Genomic DNA, 17896 nt, shown 5'->3' on the forward strand with positions numbered 1-17896 from the left:
ATAACCCAAAGATTCGGGTCGAGTGGATCGAGAGATGGATCGAATTATCTCATACCGGCACAACATCATACTTAGTACCTGCGACAAAATCCTGCCACGACGTGGTCAAAGCCCAAGATGGATTCCTGTCCCGCCATTTCCAATACTCGAGACAGATTGAGCTCGCCAAACTAACATTAGCGAATGCATGGCGGTCCTTTTTCTTGAACCAGTTCAGCGCACGCATCTTGTGCTCTTCGTCATCGCATTCAGTAGCGATAACCATGCAGGGCCAAAGAACAATGCATCCATCGAGTTCAGTTGCAACATCTTCAGCTGCTTCAAGATGAGCTAGTGCTTCAGACACAATGTCTCGTAGCTGCTCTGCCGGCTTATGACGGATCCGACGTTGGAAGTGTATTATAGTGGCGTAGTGCCAGACCGAGGCATAATGTTGATTGATGAAGTTGACCTTTGCACTGCGGAATCGATTATGTGGCGTAGTTGGTCCGACTTGAAGATAGATCTGGAGCTCTAGCTGGTCGATCAGACCGAGATCTCTTGCAGCATTCTGTTTCGAGAATGTGTTGATTCGAGATATGATACCAACGAGATCCTTTGTGACACTGTGATGCTTAGAGACATAGTCTTCGGTCCGAGGGAGTTGAGATACCATGTCTGCAATGTCATAATGTGTATCAACGTCGCCGAGCACGACGAGACAAAGACATTGCAGAACCACAACATGCAATTCAGATCCCGGATCTAAACCTTGATAGAGCTTCCCCTGTACTATTATTCTCAACGCAGCTTGTATGTGGGTTCTCCAGCCACGGGGATGTCCCGTCATAGTATCCTGCATAATGCACATCACAATGGCGGCCAGAACAGAAGTATCGTCCATGCCTTTGGGCTGTGAAATCGACTCTTGTAGATTCTGCAGTGCTACCTGCGCATTCCATGCTGATTGCGTATTCATCTTGTCGTGGCGCAGGGTATTTAGATTATGCGCGGCAGCAGCGCATACGCCATGTAGCACTGCAATGTGGCTCTTGGATGTGCCATTGACGCCTTCGGAAGCGAGGCGTAGATAGGTTACTCGGTATGGGTTGTCCAGTGTATCAATGGGGACCATATTTCTGCACATGTGGACTAGCCAGTGATGAATCAGCTCGGTCTGTTGTCGCGACATGGAGATGGGGGTGAGACTGGTCTGTGGCGGCGGCACTTCATGGCAAAAGCTGAACGGTATATTGTTGAATTGGGAGTGATCCGAGGGTGAATAGCCCTCTAGTGGCATCTCCACAGTGGAAGTGGAATCGTTTTCCATGTCAGATGGAAAAACATCGAGTTCTGCCCACGATGACACCTGTGACTCTAGCTCAAAAGAGCTTGGGCCAAAGAACCGTTCAGCTGAGAAAAGCTCATCCAGTACCAGATCATCATTTTCATCAACATAACCTTGATTTGAACCGGTAGCCTGATGCGCGAAGATGTCGAATATGGTGATATCTGATATGGCCTCATTACTGGACTCTGAGAATGAGGGCTGACATGTACCTAATAAAGAATCGTTGGAGGAGGGCGTATATAGGTTCTCTGTTGCTGCCTCTCTCTGCAGCTGTTGCTCTTCTCGGCCCTCCTTTGTATCAAGGTGCCGTGGTTCTGAGGGCTCAAAATCAGTACCCTGTCCGACGCAGAACACAGAAAAGGGACCGAATGTTTGTGTCTCAAGGCTAGCTTCTGTATAGCCGCACTTATGGATCATATCATCCAGGTCTTCCTGCGGTATCTCTACGGCATCCGTATCCAGGTCGATAAGTACTCTGAATGGGGTGTCCTTCTCGTCGCTCGTCCACGTAAGGCGAACTCCATAGCCCTCGCAGATTCGACGTGCTTTAGTACAACGATTGCAGACCGGCTGGACCTCGTCGCATTTCACTCTGCGGGCCCGACATGTCCAGCATCCCGTGAATGTCTTGGACTTCTTCCTCATAATGTAAGTTAGGGGTTGTAAAGCGAAGAGTGTCGGTGACTCAAGATTGGGTACAGTAGAGACTCAGAATTCGTCTTGTTCAGCTGAATGGCCCCGATGTGCTTGGCTTGAAGTTGTTGAAAACGCGGGGCAACCGAGCTGTTGATGTGGAGTCCCCTCATCTGTTAACTATGTTTATCGGCCTCCGCGGACGATGCCTAGCGTAAGATGGGGTATCGCCTTTCCCGATATGGCATCAATTCACTGGCTAGATTTACTCGATTGGTGACCAATTTCATCATGTTAGATATCGTATTAGTAGATCATTGATTACAGTTTCCCTGCTGTAGCCATCTTTGCAGCATTCATCAGCGCCGTCCCAGTGGAAGAAACCCTCTCAAGGCTCAGACTCATGATCTCAACTACATTGCCCCACGGGTCCTGTGTATATATCCCCTTATGCCCCTCGAGCCCGAATATTGAATAATCCATCCATCCTCCCAACGTTTTTCCACCCTCATCTACAATCTTTTTTGCCAATATTTCAGGATTTCTATCCGTCACACAGATGTGGAAAACGCCAGCTCTCGTATACTCGAAACCCTCATCTCGCGGCTTTGGCGGTGGGTCGATGAACTGGAAACATTCGATGCACACTCCGTTTCCAGTTGTGAGGATGGCGAATTTGAGTTCTTTGAGTGACGCTGGGTATGAGACGAAGATTGTCTCGAATGGCGCTGGGTCTTTTGCTCTGATGCAATGCTGGATGTCGCCAATGACCTCGAAGCCAAGAACGCTCTTGTACCATTTAACAAGTCCTTCAATATCGGGGCAAGAAATTGCTATATGATTGATTGGACGGTTGGTGGGTTCCTGGAACGTTTTAGCTGTAACTCCCAATGACATGTTATTTTTGAAGCCTGAAATACTTACCAGTTGAGACATTTTGGGCATCAAAAGAATAGTAGAGGTCGTTCATGCAATGCCTCCATCCTCGATCTTGTACACTGGTGATGAGCTTTGATTATATATGTACCTTCTTCCTTCCATATGTACATACCCATCACCACTCGAGGCAACCTGCTAGCTTGAGTTATGCCATGAATATGCCCCGGACACGAATCTTGGAATGATTGTTCCGAAATAGGCAATCCCAAACGACTCGGCTCATCGGCGGGTTGGTCAGATGGGCAAAGTGTCCGCGGGTGCCGATGCGGGGTTCGAGATGGCAGCCACCCTCGGACCACTCTAAAGTTAAGGCCAATGACTGGGGATCCATTGGCTTTTACTACGGAACCGTGCAAAATTCCAGTTCGTAAGTACAGATATTACAATACGCAATGGGGATGAAGAAAGACTCTAGATAAGTGTGAGGGTCTGCTTGGAAAGAGCTCTACATAATACAGAGACGACACTCTGAGCAGTATATCACCTACTGATACAAATGGCAGCAAACACAACAAATTACATTGTGCCAAGTACTATATGTGCCTCTAGGATAAAGACTTTTCAAAGTGCATTCATAAAGCTATCTAGATTACTTATAGGCTTGCAACTAAAGCCGTCCCTTTGATAAGCTTCTTGGTCTCCTCCTCGCAGAAAATAAACATGTCCAAAGCCTCCTTAACCATACGAGCGGCTTCCGAGTCTTTTTCCAGAGCTTGGTCTAACACCTTGCCTCCATCAGCCAGTAAGTCCACTGTCAGGTCATTTGCAAACCATCCTCCCTGTTCACCCAGATGGCGGGTAAGTAGCTCACCCAGCCTAGGCGGTGGGATAGGTACATCGTCAGCATACGGGCATTCTAGGCTGGCTACTTTGGGAGAAACGGGCAAGGTAATCTTTCCAGGTGTCGAAGTCTTGAGCTCTTCCAATAGATCCTGGGAGATGGTTGCAGAATGGCACCCGAGTTCAGACGAGGCGAGAACTTCCTTGTAGGAGCGAAAGCTGACACTGTAAGCTTCAATAGACTCGGCGGGCATGGAGGCAAAGACTTTTACCCCGCATTCTTAATCAATGGCTGTTCTTTGCCTGTGGCAGCAAATAAAGTCTTGTATGCTTGGACCATCTGGGCGATGCGATGCGAAAATGGATGCTCCAATGCTGGGTCCTGGACATCAGGCCACAGAGATGGATCTAGGTGAGTTCGTATCTCTGATGGCATCGAATTAGCTAAGGTAGCAGTCAAAAAGAAAAGCCTTCGTCTCTCTTACCATTGTAATATGGGCTGATATACAAGCAACTCGCCTGACTGCATGCCACTGCCTGGACCACGCTGAACACGCCTGTTCCCAGGGTCGAAATTCCTTCATCTTGAAGAATCTTGGCTGCGTTCAGCCCAGGACCTGTAGCCATGATCTTGATACAATATCTATTCTTCGGGATCCCAGCCTTTTCAAACTCAGATACGTAGATGCGAGCATGATCCAAGGTCTCTTGGAAGTTGTGTGCAGCTGAAGGGCTGGTCTGGACCAAGACACGACCTTTAATCAGATCGATGTTTCTTTTGCAGAGGTGCACAGCCTGCAATAGTTAGATCTTGAAAGAAGCGTCGGGAATACGCGTCTTACAAGTCGCGAGAGTATAGCAAGAAAGCCCTGGTCTTGAAGTCCAAGGGCTGTAGTCCTGATCAACTCTGCGTTAGATGGATCCTGCAGAGCTAGAGACAACCATGCAGGATTGCAAGTTTGATCATTTGGCATCATTGGGAGTGATCGTATGAACTCAGTGTTAAGCGTATCAACATCAACATTGACAACACGCAGTGTTAATGCTAGTCATACATCTAGGTGCACTCAGAGAACTCACTCTTTTTCTCAATCTCTTGCAAGAAGCTATTCTCAGTTGGAGGCGCCATGATGCTGGATGGTCAGGATCACAAATTGTGCAGCTGAAATGAAAGTCGGATTATGAAGCTGAAGGCTACGTTTCTCGTTCTTGGTTGGAATATAACTACTTATAGTAATACTCCTGCCGAGGTTTATCTCTGCTTAAATTTTGGGAGAGTAATTGCCGGTTCTGCAGCAAACTAATAGCTGTTGATGATCATAACTCACAGTTGCATATGCCAGTGAATGCTGCCCAAACAGGTTAGTCGCATAATTTGTGGATCTCGCTGTGAACTGCCTGAAGGGAGAAGTTAGTGGAGTGGAGCTTGAGACCTAATCCTAACCCTCGGCGGGAAGTGGCTACGATAATATCACATTGCAGGCTCGGTCCCTTATTCCCTATCAAACATCATGCTTCAAACTGGGATCCTTTGTCATCATACTATACTTAACCCGAACTCAGCTAATTCTGACTTCCCTGGCAATCCACAAATGACTGAATAGGTAGCCCTCCAGATCCATCTGTAAATTAGAGAGATAGCATTTTAGCGCTGCTGCGATCTATAAATTCAATACTTGGCCATATATATTTCTTCTACCTTCTATTAGAGTAGCTCAATCTAACTACAGATTCTTTGCTGGTCTATTCTCCGAACTCTCCCATCATCTCATATCCCTATCCTTTGCACAAAATGACAGTATTAACCTCTTCGCCTACCACGCAGTGGACCCGGGAGCCTGTTGACGTAGCCATCGTCGGCGGCGGCTTCAGTGGCCTTGCGGCTGCCAAAGATCTCGTTGCTGCCGGCAAATTAGTACTTGTCCTTGAAGCCCGAGATCGAGTCGGCGGAAAGGTCTACGACGTGGAGGTGAAAGACGGAAATGGCCAAAAAGTCGAGGCCGGGGCTGAATTCGTCTGCAAGAACCACAAACGGCTTCTTACTCTTGCCAGTGAGCTTGGCATCAAGACGTTTCCGACATACATCGAGGGTAATATGCTCATGTGGATACCTGGTCAGGGCCCTCTACTCTATGATCCTGTCAAGACACAGGGATTGCCACCGCTCTCTGAAGAGGATATAGCGATTCTGGCTGATATCACAGTCCAATTCAATGAGATGGCAAGTGAGATCGACGTGCATCAACCTTGGATGCACCCGAAGGCAAAAGAATGGGACCGTCTCACTCTGTCGTCATGGCTCGATGGCTTTACGCGTGACGGTGTAGCGCGAGGGGTGATTGATATGACAAACAGAGCTGTCATGTCGGCAGAAGGGGAAGACGTTTCACTGTTGAGCGCTGTGATCAATGTTGCCCGAACTGGAGATGCAGAAACTAAGGGCCGAATGGAGATGTTGACCAACGTCAAGAACGGATCACTGGAAGAGAGGATTGAAGGCGGACCACAAAACATCGCTATCAAATTGGCTGAGCGTCTTGGTAGTGACAGAATCCGCCTTCAGGCACCCGTTCGACAGATTCTCCAGAACGATGATGGATACCTCGTCGTCGGCGACTCGTTCCACGTTCAAGCACACAAGGTCATCATCGCCATTCCACCCACGCTGGCAGGCCGTATCGTCTACCAACCCCCTCTCCCCGCTGCACGAGACCAGCTCTGCCAGCGCGTCCCAATGGGTTCAATCGGAAAAGTCATCGCAATTTACAAGACCCCATTCTGGCGTGACCAAGGTCTCAGCGGTGAAGTCGCAAGTCTCGAGGGTGTATCCCAGTCAACGTTCGACAGTTCTCCGCCTGATGGGAGCTTCGGTGCAATGATGGGTTTCCTGGAAGCGAACGAGATGCGAAGACTCGATGATGCCTCTGAGGAGGAGATCTTTGCTGCTGTGACGGAGGACTTTGTTAGATACTTTGGTCCCAAGGCGAGGGAGGTTCAGTCGTGGGTTCTTCAGAGATGGGATAATGAGGAGTTTTCTAGAGGTGGTCATACAGGATTGTTCCCGCCGAACGTTTGGACTCAGTTCGGGCCTGCGCTGACGAAGCCGGTTGGTGGGATTTATTTCGCTGGGACTGAGGCGTCGAGCTATTGGGCTGGATTTATGGAGGGCGCTATCATTGCGGGTGAAGCTGCGGCCAAACAGGCTCTAGAGTCTCTAGGACGATCGTAGAAACCTGCTTTTAGGATGGACTCTTCATGTTAAACGCTATATAAGATTTGCCCTTTCGATATCGCGGTATGCTTACACTCAACTTGGAGCACTGAGTTTATGCCAGTCGTCCTTCCTGGGGATGGATAGGGATACAGCTCGATGCCCCTCGTCTTCCGTTCTGAATCCCCCATAATCCATCAGGTGTTATCTCTCGCCACAAGAAGAATTACATTATCTTGCCTATCGGCGTTGCTCGATCTTCAACAATAGACGGTGATGTGGTTTCCATATGACGACGTCTGCCTCCGCGAGTCGCAACAGATATGCCAGTTGTTCTATGATCGCAATAATTGGGTGGGGCTTAGTCATGTGGAGTCATTTAGCCCACTTGGCCTTCATGCCTGCTCGCTACTACACAAATTGAGGCCATTACTTTACCATTACATGACATGCCGCAAACTCTTTCTCAATAAAGAGTTGGTCATCGCCGCTCATCGCTGCTCAGTTGCTGCTTCGCGCTCTTCGGTTCACGATACCGTTTGCATTTACACTCCCGCCAATAGCCCTTTCAATACCAACTCTGAACATCCCAGCCCATTGCAGCGCATCCAAATCATGGGCTCAAAGGGTTCGCGTAGCCCGTCACCTATGCAAGGCGAACATCAATTTGACGATGATGTTGGATTCGATTATCATGAACTCGACCATGGCCCGGCAACCTCACTAGGCACTTTCCTCAAGGGCTCAAAGGAGGGCGTGGAACCCTTGGAGGAATATCAGGAAGGCGGCTATCATCCAGTCCACATTGGAGATGTGCTTGGTCCGTCAGATCGATATCGAGTCATTCACAAACTCGGCCATGGAGGCTTCGGCACCGTGTGGCTTTGTCGTGACTCACTGAAGGGTCGTTATATCGCCCTCAAGGTCATGGTCAGTGATCTGAACTCCGATGAGATCCTGGATCTCAGCTTGGCGAAGCTGGATCAGTCGATGCCCGATGCTCAATACATTGCCTCTCCGCTCGACTTTTTCTCCATTGAGGGGCCAAATGGAACCCACCACTGCCTGACACTGCCACCACTTGGGCCTTGTGTGTCACCCCGGTTATGGCTGCGGCTTGAGAAAGACCCTGTTACCATATTGCGGAAATTTGCCTATCAGACCACGCAAGCGTTAGCCTTCTTGCACAAGAATCAGATCTGTCACGGTGGTATGTTCTGTTCCCAGTTCACACGTTGAGTCTAGCTTAGTACGACTACTAACTTGCATTTACCAGATTTTCGCCCCTCTAATATTTTAGTCAAGTTATGCAACCTGGATCACCTATCTGAGGATGAGCTCTTCTCTTTACTAGGGCGCCCTGAGGAAGTCCAAGTGCAAATGGAGTCAGGAGAAGATCTTCCAGCATCTAGCCCAAGATACCTTGTACCACCAGCGGACATCTCCCGACTCGGAAACGAGTTCCTAACAGAGGAGATTTGTGTCATTGACTTTGGCGAGTCGTTCAACTTCTCATCGCCACCAGAGGACCTCGGTATCCCCGAGAACTATCTCCCACCGGAGATTCTTCTAGAGTGCCCTGATGCGATCGGCCCAGCCTGCGATCTCTGGGCTCTTGGCTGTACACTGTTCGAAATCAGAGAACAGCTCCCACTATTCTACATGATCTACGACAAAGATGAACTACTATCAGAGATGGTCAGGTTTTTTGGTAAGCTTCCGGAGGATTGGTGGGCGAAATGGGAGGCACGGGAGGAATACTTTGACAAAGATGGGAAATGGCTTCGTGAAGAAGAAGACTGGTCTCTCGAAGTGGCGCTGAGCAAACCAATCGAGATCTTCGAATCGGGCGAGAAGTATAAAAAGGGGCCTAAGAAGTCGTTACAAACTCCTGAAGCTGAACAGAAGTTGATGGCGGATCTGCTGTATCGGCTGTTCAAGTATGATCCTAGCGAACGGATAAGTGCAGAGGAGGTTCTTAGGCATGAATGGTTTAGACTATAGTTGTCCTCCTAAAAGGCTTCAGTAGAGCAAAGAAATTGTGTAGCAATTACTCATTAGATCCAGTGCAAGACAATATCTATCTATCATCAGTATCATCAGGTGCCCAATTCGGACATCAGCGGCTTCTAGATATGAGGGATGAACTCTGCCCATTCCACCGTCTGGTACGCACTTTGCGGAAGCGCTCTCAACCCAATGAAATCTTCGACAAAGATAAACAGCCGAAACACACAGTAAGAGGCACACAGGAAAGACGTGACGATTAGGAATCCGACCTGGACGCCCAAGTGAGGATCTTTGCCCTGTGAAATGTTGTATGTCCTGCTCAAGAAAGCAAAAATGCCCTTCTTCGGTCGTTGCGATGTTAGTCCTTCTCCATCAGAATCTCCAGTACCTCTAATCTTACTAAACCGACTTCTCCTCCAGTTCTGGAACCTATGGTGCCAGTTCCTCACAGGATGCGGTCGTTGATCAAGAGCTTGCTCAACAAGGCTCAGCTCAAGACCCTCAGCGAGGCGATACTGCGGTATGAAGATCCACATGCAAAGCTCCATCCAGAGCGCACCAAACATGCCGTAAGCTAGCATGTAAACACTAGCTACGCGCCAAAAGTCTCGCTCTACAGTGCTGGGAAACGAGAAGTTCCAGGCCCCTAGGAAGACGGCGCTGAAGACAAAGATGAATGCGACGCCGACTAGTTCCAGATCAAAGTCCATTCGGAGGAAGATGTCGCCGGGGTTTCTGTCCCATGGGACTTCCTTCACGCGCCGCGAGAAGGGAGAGAAGAGGATTTTTCGGGAGAGTTCGTTGTAATATTGCCAAGCAAGGTTCAAGGCTGTTTCGTCTCTGCTGATAAAGTCTAGGGGGGTCTGATAGTATGGCTGATCTGGCTGACGTCCTTCCTATACCTGTGTAAGTCTGGTTGGTGAAGCTGCTCAGTGGTAGTATTACTTACACGTCTCAAGATGTCTTCCATCGTGGTAAGGCAGGGGACAGTAATCGTGGTCCCTACATCAGATGGCTTGTCTTTCCAGCACCATGCTGTTCCAAAAAGAATGATTACAAACGAAACCGCTGTGAGTTCCATGGTCGTCACATGAAGTCCCTGAATTAGCCGTGCAATAAATGTTATAATGAACCAAGTTCCTTGCCAAAGGGTTATGAGTCTGGGTGTGTTAGTGAGAGCTTCGGAAAGATGCAAAGTGGATTGACAGACCTTGCTAACCCATCTGACTTGTTCCTGTCCTTGAGCTCTCGATCACTGGTGCTAGGATAATCGACATACGAGTTGTTAACTAGGTAAAATAGTTGTTCAGCATTGAGGGGGATCGGTTGACGGAGATCCGAGGCGTCAAGTACAAATCCACCCATGTCGGCGAAGAAACCATGCGTAATGGTCCATTGTGTATATCCTGCCTGTTTGAACTTCTGCATCAAATTAGCTCATGGTCTTGAATGGTAATCAGTCACGAGTGCGCAACATACAACGACAGATCTCCGAGCCGAAGACTTTTGCCCAATAGCCAACACTATAATAAACTCAGGTCCTAGCAATCCCATACATGCAAGACCCAGTTTATCCCTAATTGAACTCCAAAAGCCATCTCCAGGCGCAGGGATGTTGGGATAAACCGAGGTCCAACAGCATAAAAATGTTGTGACGAGGCATGTCACTATGATATCGTAGGTGCCTCTTCCGTCCGGCGATGGTGTCCAACCAACGAATTCGGTTCCATTCGATGTCATGGGCGCTGCGGGAGAACGAATAATCAGATCGCAGATTAGAGAGATCAATTGGGGACGAGAATTGACTGAACCAACAGCCTGTGCTGGGTTACTTATGTCTTCTTCAAGGTCACGACCAACACGCACACGTCACTTTTCTTCATGGGTGACAGGAAAGGCTACCTGCATCCCCATGTACAAATGTCTCAGCTTTGCGGCAAAGGCATGGCTGTGCTTGACCTGCTTGCCTGCCTGTCAATCTAGTCAACCGGCACTGACTAAGTAGTAGTTCTACGATGCCAGTGTATTTTCTCTACTATTTAGGTATCACACTTTCAAATCATCACATTCTCATCACTTTTCGTAAGGTGAAAATACGTCGATGTAAGAAATAACTTGAGCAACTGCCGGCGCCATTCAGTTAGAGATTCAGGCGACAAACACGGGTACCCACAGCTGGGCGGTAACAGAATGCGCGTAACTGGCTGTGCTCCAGGCACCTTACCGGGGTTTGGTGGATCTGGCGGCCTCTGATTGCTTTGTTATGGTGACATGATCTGATCTGCAGGGGTCACGGCGCGTCGGTAGGTCGCGGGATAGCACTGTTTGGGAAGCAAAAAACATTACGAATTAAATCCTTTGTGAAAAAAAGGCCCAGACTAACTCTCATTAACTTAGCCTATCTTATTTTAAGTATTTCGGTATCAAGTTTCACAACTAGAAATATATCTGCTCTAAGGGCCAAACGCATTATAAACATGGTCTATTTTTGGATGCTTGAATGTAAAGATGTATTATATAAAGAATAGGCATAAGCCTAGATAGCTATATGGTATATATTTATTGTATTCTTATGCCCTTACCTCTCGCAATATTACTCTTTTTAAAGTAGTAGTCCTTATTTATAAATTCCATTTCTTACAAGTTAAGCCTAAATAGCTACATAACTGTGAGTAGCAGGACTTCTTCGTACACTCTAGCTCCTCCATATCCATAGTTCTGAACAATTAATCGAGTAAATACATTAGGATTGAAAAATCTGAATCAGTAAATTCATACTGGGATAAATACTAACAGCCAGTTACGGAAGGGGCGAGTTACTTACTAACAGGTGCACCAGTAGGGATTGTTAATGCCTAGGGTTGTCGGACACCGCTCATAAATGCCACCGAAGCTAGACGCGAAGTAGTTATAGAACAATTGCTGGCTACAAGCAGAATAGGTTCAGGAGTAGATAATAACACTAGATTGTCAACCATGGTACATGCAACAAATCGTAACTATACTGGAGCGGTTTGGCTGCATTTATTAACTAACCAGGCAGATACAAACAGACATGACTCTCAACCCACGATTCTTCTATTGCAGCAGAGTCAGGTCACGAAGGGGCTTTTAGATTCATGCTTGAGATCGAGAAAGTGAACTTTGGCCTGCCAGATATCGATGATTCGAACCAGTCCATCTCTGTGAAGAGCGCGTCATTATTCGTGATAAAAGGTTCTGGTGATAGTGAGATCGTAAAGCTACTACTGTCTTGCAAAACAACCTTTGCCTTGGACATCAATGTCCATATTGGCTATATGGGACATGGCAGATGGTAAAATAGTTGATGAGAAATGTTTTTTAAAGGTATATAGATCAACATCTATAGCTATAGTCCCAATACCGCTATAAATAGATTCTTAATCCGAGACGCTCTTTGTGTCTATTTTCAACATCGCAGACTTCCTACCTTCTGCTTTTGGTATTGAAGGATTGTGCTAACATCCATCGTGTGAGGGGAAGATATGATGCGCTTGTGTTATTGGTCCGGGCCCGACCTGCTGATTAATCTGACGATAACGACCCTGTTACTATTTATATCCTGAAGTACCTTATCAGCCAGTCGATTCCCTCAATTATACCCGTGAAGCTGCATGGACATTGAACAGACAGGCCAACACCATATCGCATACTGGAAGCAGAAGCCAACAACAGCATGTCCGAAAACAAAATCACATTCTTCGATATCCCCAGCAAATCGCCTCAGGTTTGCTGGTCGATGAATACCTGGAGAAGTCAGTCCCCATAATTAACAAACTGCACCCAGCACTAACAGGATTTACAGCGAGATTGCTTCTCAATTATAAAGGCCTTGATTACAAAACAGAATGGGTAAGTTTTTGTAGCTTTGATACAGCACTTTCACTAACTTGAGTAGCTCGAGTATCCTGAGATCAAGGAACGCCTGAGCAAGCAGTATGTATAACCAGTCACGTCATTTGAGCGTTCAGTAACAGGCCTTTACTCAGCGTATCCCCAAATGAACGAGGCGCACCCTTCACATGCCCAGCCGTTCAAATGCCAGACGGCTCATACATAATGGACTCTTACAAAATCGTCGACGTCATCGAGGAAAAGTATCCTGAGCCAAGTGTACACCTAAACAACCCAATGCAAGACCGCCTCCGCGCATCAATGATCAAATTCATGACAGAGATGGTGCCAATCTACGTCCCCGGCGTCGCCAAAAACATCATCGGCGAAAAGAGCATCGACTTCTTCCTCGAAACGCGTTTGCAAGACGTAGGAATGCCTCTCTACGAGTACGGAGAAAAGAACTCCCCAGGTGCATTTGACAGAGCGGAGCCGTTTGCACGTGAGATCACAGCCCTGCTCAATGAGAACGCGTCAGGGCCGTTTTTGCTGGGCGATGTGGTGAGCTATGCTGATTTCATCTGGGCGGGTATTCTGCTGTTTTTCCAGTGTCTTGGCGAGGACGAGTACAAGGAGGTGCTGAGAATAACCGGTGATGGGGACGTTCATACTAAATTTCTGGATGGGCTGAGACCTTGGACGGAGAAGAATACCTGATGCTATCGATAAGGGATGGATGCGAAATTATGGGTGAATTTAGGCTAATTGCCCTGTTTAAGAGGACTTTTAGTACAGCTGATTGGACATTCAATACCTTCATATATCTTGATGTATAGTATTTGGCAATATATTATATATCTATTGACTATAGTTGTTACTGTTTTCCCCCAGGTTTTTGTTAAAGAAAACCAATTTAATTCTTATGTTTGTTAAGAGATCCGTGTGGATCGCGTCTGCCGATCTCCATTCCCCCTGGGGTCGATGTTTTCTCCACGCCAAGTAGATTTCTCACGTCCACAAGCTTATCCACAAGCTTGCTTGGCTTCTTGGCAACCTCGATGTTCATTTTGGATAAGGTCAGAGTCGAATCATTAGTCTTGAATGACGATGCGCTGACTGTGTGCGTGAGACACCTGGGTAAATCCATAGCTCCCTGAGGGCCAAGAGTTTGGTAATTGCCACGCACAAGAAGTCATTAAGCGTCGAGGGCAGTGGCAGTGGCTTATTATGGATAAATTAGCATGTTTCAGCCTACGGAATGTTGGAAGACTGTTTCTCAAGAGTGGATATTCGCGTAGCCTCCACGCGATGAATCGCGTTAAAGATATGTCTACCCTAGATTTCGAGGTTTTGGTATGCATTACAACTTTACAGAGTTGGCGACTACCTCACAGAAGTACTACACCAATTAAAATCAAGAAATCAATTATCTCAGATTTATCTTGTATTTTCTAGACAGACTAAGTTCCCCGTCTGTCCACAATTGAGTTTCCAGCTACCACTGGTAAAATTTCCCTCTTCTCAACGGTCCATTATCATAGACAACGCAATAACCCAAGGCATTGTGCCGACAGACCTGGCCCCAAGCCCAGCTGTTGCAGTCGTTGAACAAAGTCAAAAACCATTTCTATATCAGCGCATGGCACAATACGATCGGAAGCCGGCGACATCGTCAGCTGAACGACCTATTCCTCGTGGCGGAGTCGACTCGCTTCATCAGTCACGCTTGACAGAGAACAGTGGATATCTCAGAATCTGGACCTGGGGAATTTCGGCCCTCGGTTCCAGAGCTCCACGTCAAACAAGGGCGGGTCGAGCTCAGGACAAGTCTTGTTGAGTGGAGATATCGTCGCGAAAAAGAATTGGGTTCGGTGAGTGCCAAGGTCTTGGTCGACGGTTGAGAACTTGTGTTGGTCTCCAGTTTAGACTCTTGGCTCTGGGCTGTTCTGGGATCATTATGCGACGCGCAGGTTCTAGGCCGACTTTTGATCTGTCAATCGGCTAAATTCCATGCACATGACATCGAAGCTAGGTATAACAGATGAAGGCTATTTCAGCTGATATGCCGAGAATAACTCGGGATTTGCATGTTTCTTTTTTAAATATTCGGGTTTTACGAGAGAAATCGCATTGAAATCGATCAGGAGAAGAATTTGGAACGGCTTGTGATTGGCGGACTGATTAAGGTTGTTTATTTACCCGCATTTATCCGCATTTAGCCAAATGTGACTCTAGGCCAAGACTGGAGAATATCCCCGAAGCCATCTGAGCAAAAAGTCACGGGTCATAATTCCGCCCACGAGGAATTTCATTCTCGCTGTGCTTTCTTCATTCTTCGATGTTGAAGGGCTTATCAAGAACAAGAATATGGTCTTGGAGAATGGCGAATATTAGAGGCACAGCTCCGTTGATGGCTGCCCCAAGAAGGGCTGGCAACAGGCAAAATGGGATCTTCAGAGCCCAGCCCCGTAAGCGTAAGCATCGGTGATGGCCATGATGTTATGTCTGACCCGACGATTCTAGACAAAAGATCAGATCAGATGGCAAACAATCCAACAGACAAAAGACGATGTTGTAACATGGTGTTCGTTCCTCGCGAAAAACCCCCGTGGCGAGATGAAAAGGGCCCCCTTTCGGTAACAGGCTAATAGCGAAAATCACCCCCATGGGCGGCTTAATCGCAGAGCCCCATTATAATAATGCTTCAGTTACGGGGTGCTCCGTGCAACAACATCAGTTGGAACAAGTGCACAGTGGAGATCCCCCAGCTTGTGACTGTCGATTTCACTCTTCTCCATTCTTCATCCCTGCTAAATGAGCGCGGCCCGGCCTCCATCTTGGCTCGAGACTCATGACTACCAAGACTTCCAAGACAGCCAAGGTGGAACAAGATCGCCCATTCCGAACAAATGAGTGGAACCGCATGCTAAGCGGACGCCTGTCATTTGATTCAATCGCTGTTTGTCTTTTGCCTGCTCGGTTCTTCCTTTCGATCTGGGGTCTGTCACCCGGTCCGCACGCCCGTTACATTTCAGATTGGCTTCTGGCCTCACTCGACGCGTTTTCTATATCTATCCAGGGACCTCCCCCCATTTTTATCAGTTCCCTTTCACTCTCCACCTCAATAACAATCTGCTAAAGCCACTGAGTGCTTCTGGCAGAAGAAGAACAAACTACACTCTATTGTCTCTTTTCAACAAATTCCCCTCGATTGAGAAATCGTCATGGGCATCAAGGAAATCATCGGCCTCGGCGTCGATGAGAAGACGAAGAAGCTTCAGGACGAAGCTCCCAAGTTCGAGCATGTTACTTGGTACAAGGACCCCGGCCTGAGGGTCTTGACCTTCTATGCATGCGTTCTTTGCGTTTCATCCATGGGAACTGGCTGGGATGGGTAAGCAAACCCCAGATTTTGTGATTTCAGTCACAGTTTACTGACCCGGCGCGTGTTTAGTATGTACATGGGTGTCGTTCAAAACTTTGATACCTGGAACGACTTCTTCGACAAGCCCGAGGGTAGCAGACTCGGTCTTTTGGTCGCTCTCTATCAAATCGGTTCAGTCGCCTCTATCCCTCTTGTCCCTGTCATCGCCGATCGCTGGGGTCGTCGCCCTTGTATCGCTCTCGGCTTCATCCTCATGGCTATCGGCGCTGGTCTCCAGGCTGGAGCTCCCGACTACGCTACCTACTCTGGCGGTCGTGTTCTCCTCGGTTTTGGCAACTCGTTTGCTCAGATTGCCTCTCCTATGCTTCTCGCTGAGCTGTGCCATCCTCAGCACCGTGCTCGCTTCACCACTGTTTATAACTGTCTCTGGAACATGGGCTCTCTGCTTGTTTCTTGGACTTGCTTCGGTACTCACTACTGGGGCGGCGGCAACAGTGACTGGTCGTGGCGATTCCCCGCCATCCTCCAGGGTGCTCCCGGTCTCATTCAGCTCGTCATTCTCTGGTGTAAGTTGATCTTCTGATGGAATCGTTCAACGATCTTGCTAACGAACATCCTCTAGGGATCCCCGAGTCCCCTCGATTCCTCATCGCCAAGGACCGCCAAGACGAAGCCCTTCATATCCTCTCCAAGTACCACGCCAACGGCAACGAGAACCACCCAACTGTCCAGTTCGAGTATCGCGAGATTCGCGACACCATCAAGGCTGAGCAGCTCGCCAATAACAGCTCCCGATATACCGACTTCTTCAAAACCAAGGGTAACCGCTACCGCCTCCTCGTCCTCTTCTCCCTCGGTCTCTTCTCGCAGTGGTCAGGCAACGGTGTTGTCTCCAACTACTCTGCCCGTCTCTACATCAACGCTGGTCTCGATAGCGAGAACGAACGTCTCATCATCACCGCTGGAAAGACAATTCTCGATCTGTTTGTGTCTATCGGCTGCGCTCTCCTCGTCGAACGCCTCAACCGTCGCTTCTCCTTCCTCTTCGCCACTGGCGGTATGTGCCTGACTCTCCTCTTCTGGACCCTTACCTGCGGTCTCCACGAGCAGCATCAAGCTCCTGGCGCCAACAACGCCATGATCTTCCTTGTCTGGCTTCACGGTGTGTTTTACTCAACCTGTTGGTCTGGTCTCTTGATCGGTTATGCTGTCGAGATTCTCCCATACTCCCTCCGTGCCAAGGGTCTGATGTTCCTCAACATTTCGGTTCAAATTGCTCTTCTACTCAACAACTACCTCAACCCTCTTGCTTTCAAGGCGTGGCAAGCCCCCGCCGTCCCCGAGGGCGAGAAGGAAACTGGATACGGTGGCAACACTTGGAGACTCTACCTCATTTACACCATCTGGGTCGCTGGTGAAGTTCTCTTCATCTTCTTCATGTATGTCGAGACTCGTGGACCTACCCTTGAGGAGTTGGCCAAGGTTATCGATGGTGACAACGCCGCTGTGGCCGATGTCGATCTCGAGCACGTTGAGAAGGAGGTTCTCAGCAAGGAGACCGAGAGGGTTTCTTCTCTGGATCAAGAGGTCCACGAGGTTGCTCCCAGCAAGGTCTAAGTAACGTCTTGTCACATTCACACGAGGAGGGCACTGCGATGGCTAGGAAACGCGCATCTGCCCGTCTACGATAATTGTTTTTGATCTAGTCTTGTGAGCTAGTTAAATGATTTTAATGCTATACCTTTATTGATGA

General features: G+C 48.1%; 8 protein-coding genes; 4 read left to right on the plus strand and 4 right to left on the minus strand.

Annotated features, from left to right (window-relative positions):
* Nucleotides 1-49: 49 nt before the first annotated feature.
* Nucleotides 50-1975, minus strand: FFUJ_11117 (uncharacterized protein; the record flags this gene model as incomplete). The annotated part of the gene is made up of 1 exon (XM_023569980.1): nucleotides 50-1975. The coding sequence occupies one exon, from the start codon at nucleotides 1973-1975 to the stop codon at nucleotides 50-52; it is 1926 nt and encodes a 641-aa protein (XP_023437198.1).
* Nucleotides 1976-2284: 309 nt separating this feature from the next.
* FFUJ_11118 (uncharacterized protein) lies at nucleotides 2285-2899 on the minus strand (the record flags this gene model as incomplete). XM_023569981.1 has 2 exons in its annotated part: nucleotides 2285-2827; nucleotides 2888-2899. The coding sequence occupies 2 exons, from the start codon at nucleotides 2897-2899 to the stop codon at nucleotides 2285-2287; spliced, it is 555 nt and encodes a 184-aa protein (XP_023437221.1).
* A 596-nt stretch (nucleotides 2900-3495) lies between these two features.
* FFUJ_11119 (related to Transaldolase B) lies at nucleotides 3496-4811 on the minus strand (the record flags this gene model as incomplete). XM_023569982.1 has 5 exons in its annotated part: nucleotides 3496-3901; nucleotides 3955-4108; nucleotides 4168-4477; nucleotides 4525-4727; nucleotides 4763-4811. The coding sequence occupies 5 exons, from the start codon at nucleotides 4809-4811 to the stop codon at nucleotides 3496-3498; spliced, it is 1122 nt and encodes a 373-aa protein (XP_023437118.1).
* A 663-nt stretch (nucleotides 4812-5474) lies between these two features.
* FFUJ_11120 (related to Monoamine oxidase A) lies at nucleotides 5475-6911 on the plus strand (the record flags this gene model as incomplete). Its single annotated transcript, XM_023569983.1, has 1 exon — nucleotides 5475-6911. The coding sequence occupies one exon, from the start codon at nucleotides 5475-5477 to the stop codon at nucleotides 6909-6911; it is 1437 nt and encodes a 478-aa protein (XP_023437119.1).
* Nucleotides 6912-7337: 426 nt separating this feature from the next.
* FFUJ_11121 (related to dis1-suppressing protein kinase dsk1) lies at nucleotides 7338-8897 on the plus strand (the record flags this gene model as incomplete). XM_023569984.1 has 2 exons in its annotated part: nucleotides 7338-8103; nucleotides 8170-8897. The coding sequence occupies 2 exons, from the start codon at nucleotides 7338-7340 to the stop codon at nucleotides 8895-8897; spliced, it is 1494 nt and encodes a 497-aa protein (XP_023437120.1).
* Nucleotides 8898-9022: 125 nt separating this feature from the next.
* On the minus strand, nucleotides 9023-10643 carry FFUJ_11122 (uncharacterized protein; the record flags this gene model as incomplete). XM_023569985.1 has 4 exons in its annotated part: nucleotides 9023-9799; nucleotides 9853-10063; nucleotides 10114-10325; nucleotides 10383-10643. 4 exons carry the CDS (start codon nucleotides 10641-10643, stop codon nucleotides 9023-9025), a joined length of 1461 nt encoding a protein of 486 aa, XP_023437121.1.
* Nucleotides 10644-12600: 1957 nt separating this feature from the next.
* Nucleotides 12601-13475, plus strand: FFUJ_11123 (related to glutathione-S-transferases; the record flags this gene model as incomplete). XM_023569987.1 has 4 exons in its annotated part: nucleotides 12601-12679; nucleotides 12730-12776; nucleotides 12823-12860; nucleotides 12914-13475. The coding sequence occupies 4 exons, from the start codon at nucleotides 12601-12603 to the stop codon at nucleotides 13473-13475; spliced, it is 726 nt and encodes a 241-aa protein (XP_023437122.1).
* Nucleotides 13476-15982: 2507 nt separating this feature from the next.
* Nucleotides 15983-17760, plus strand: FFUJ_11124 (related to hexose transporter protein; the record flags this gene model as incomplete). XM_023569988.1 has 3 exons in its annotated part: nucleotides 15983-16152; nucleotides 16213-16709; nucleotides 16766-17760. 3 exons carry the CDS (start codon nucleotides 15983-15985, stop codon nucleotides 17758-17760), a joined length of 1662 nt encoding a protein of 553 aa, XP_023437123.1.
* Between the last annotated feature and the right edge of the window lie 136 nt (nucleotides 17761-17896).

Source organism: Fusarium fujikuroi, chromosome FFUJ_chr10 (genome assembly GCF_900079805.1).
Source record: "Fusarium fujikuroi IMI 58289 draft genome, chromosome FFUJ_chr10".
NCBI classification, from domain to species: domain Eukaryota; kingdom Fungi; phylum Ascomycota; class Sordariomycetes; order Hypocreales; family Nectriaceae; genus Fusarium; species Fusarium fujikuroi.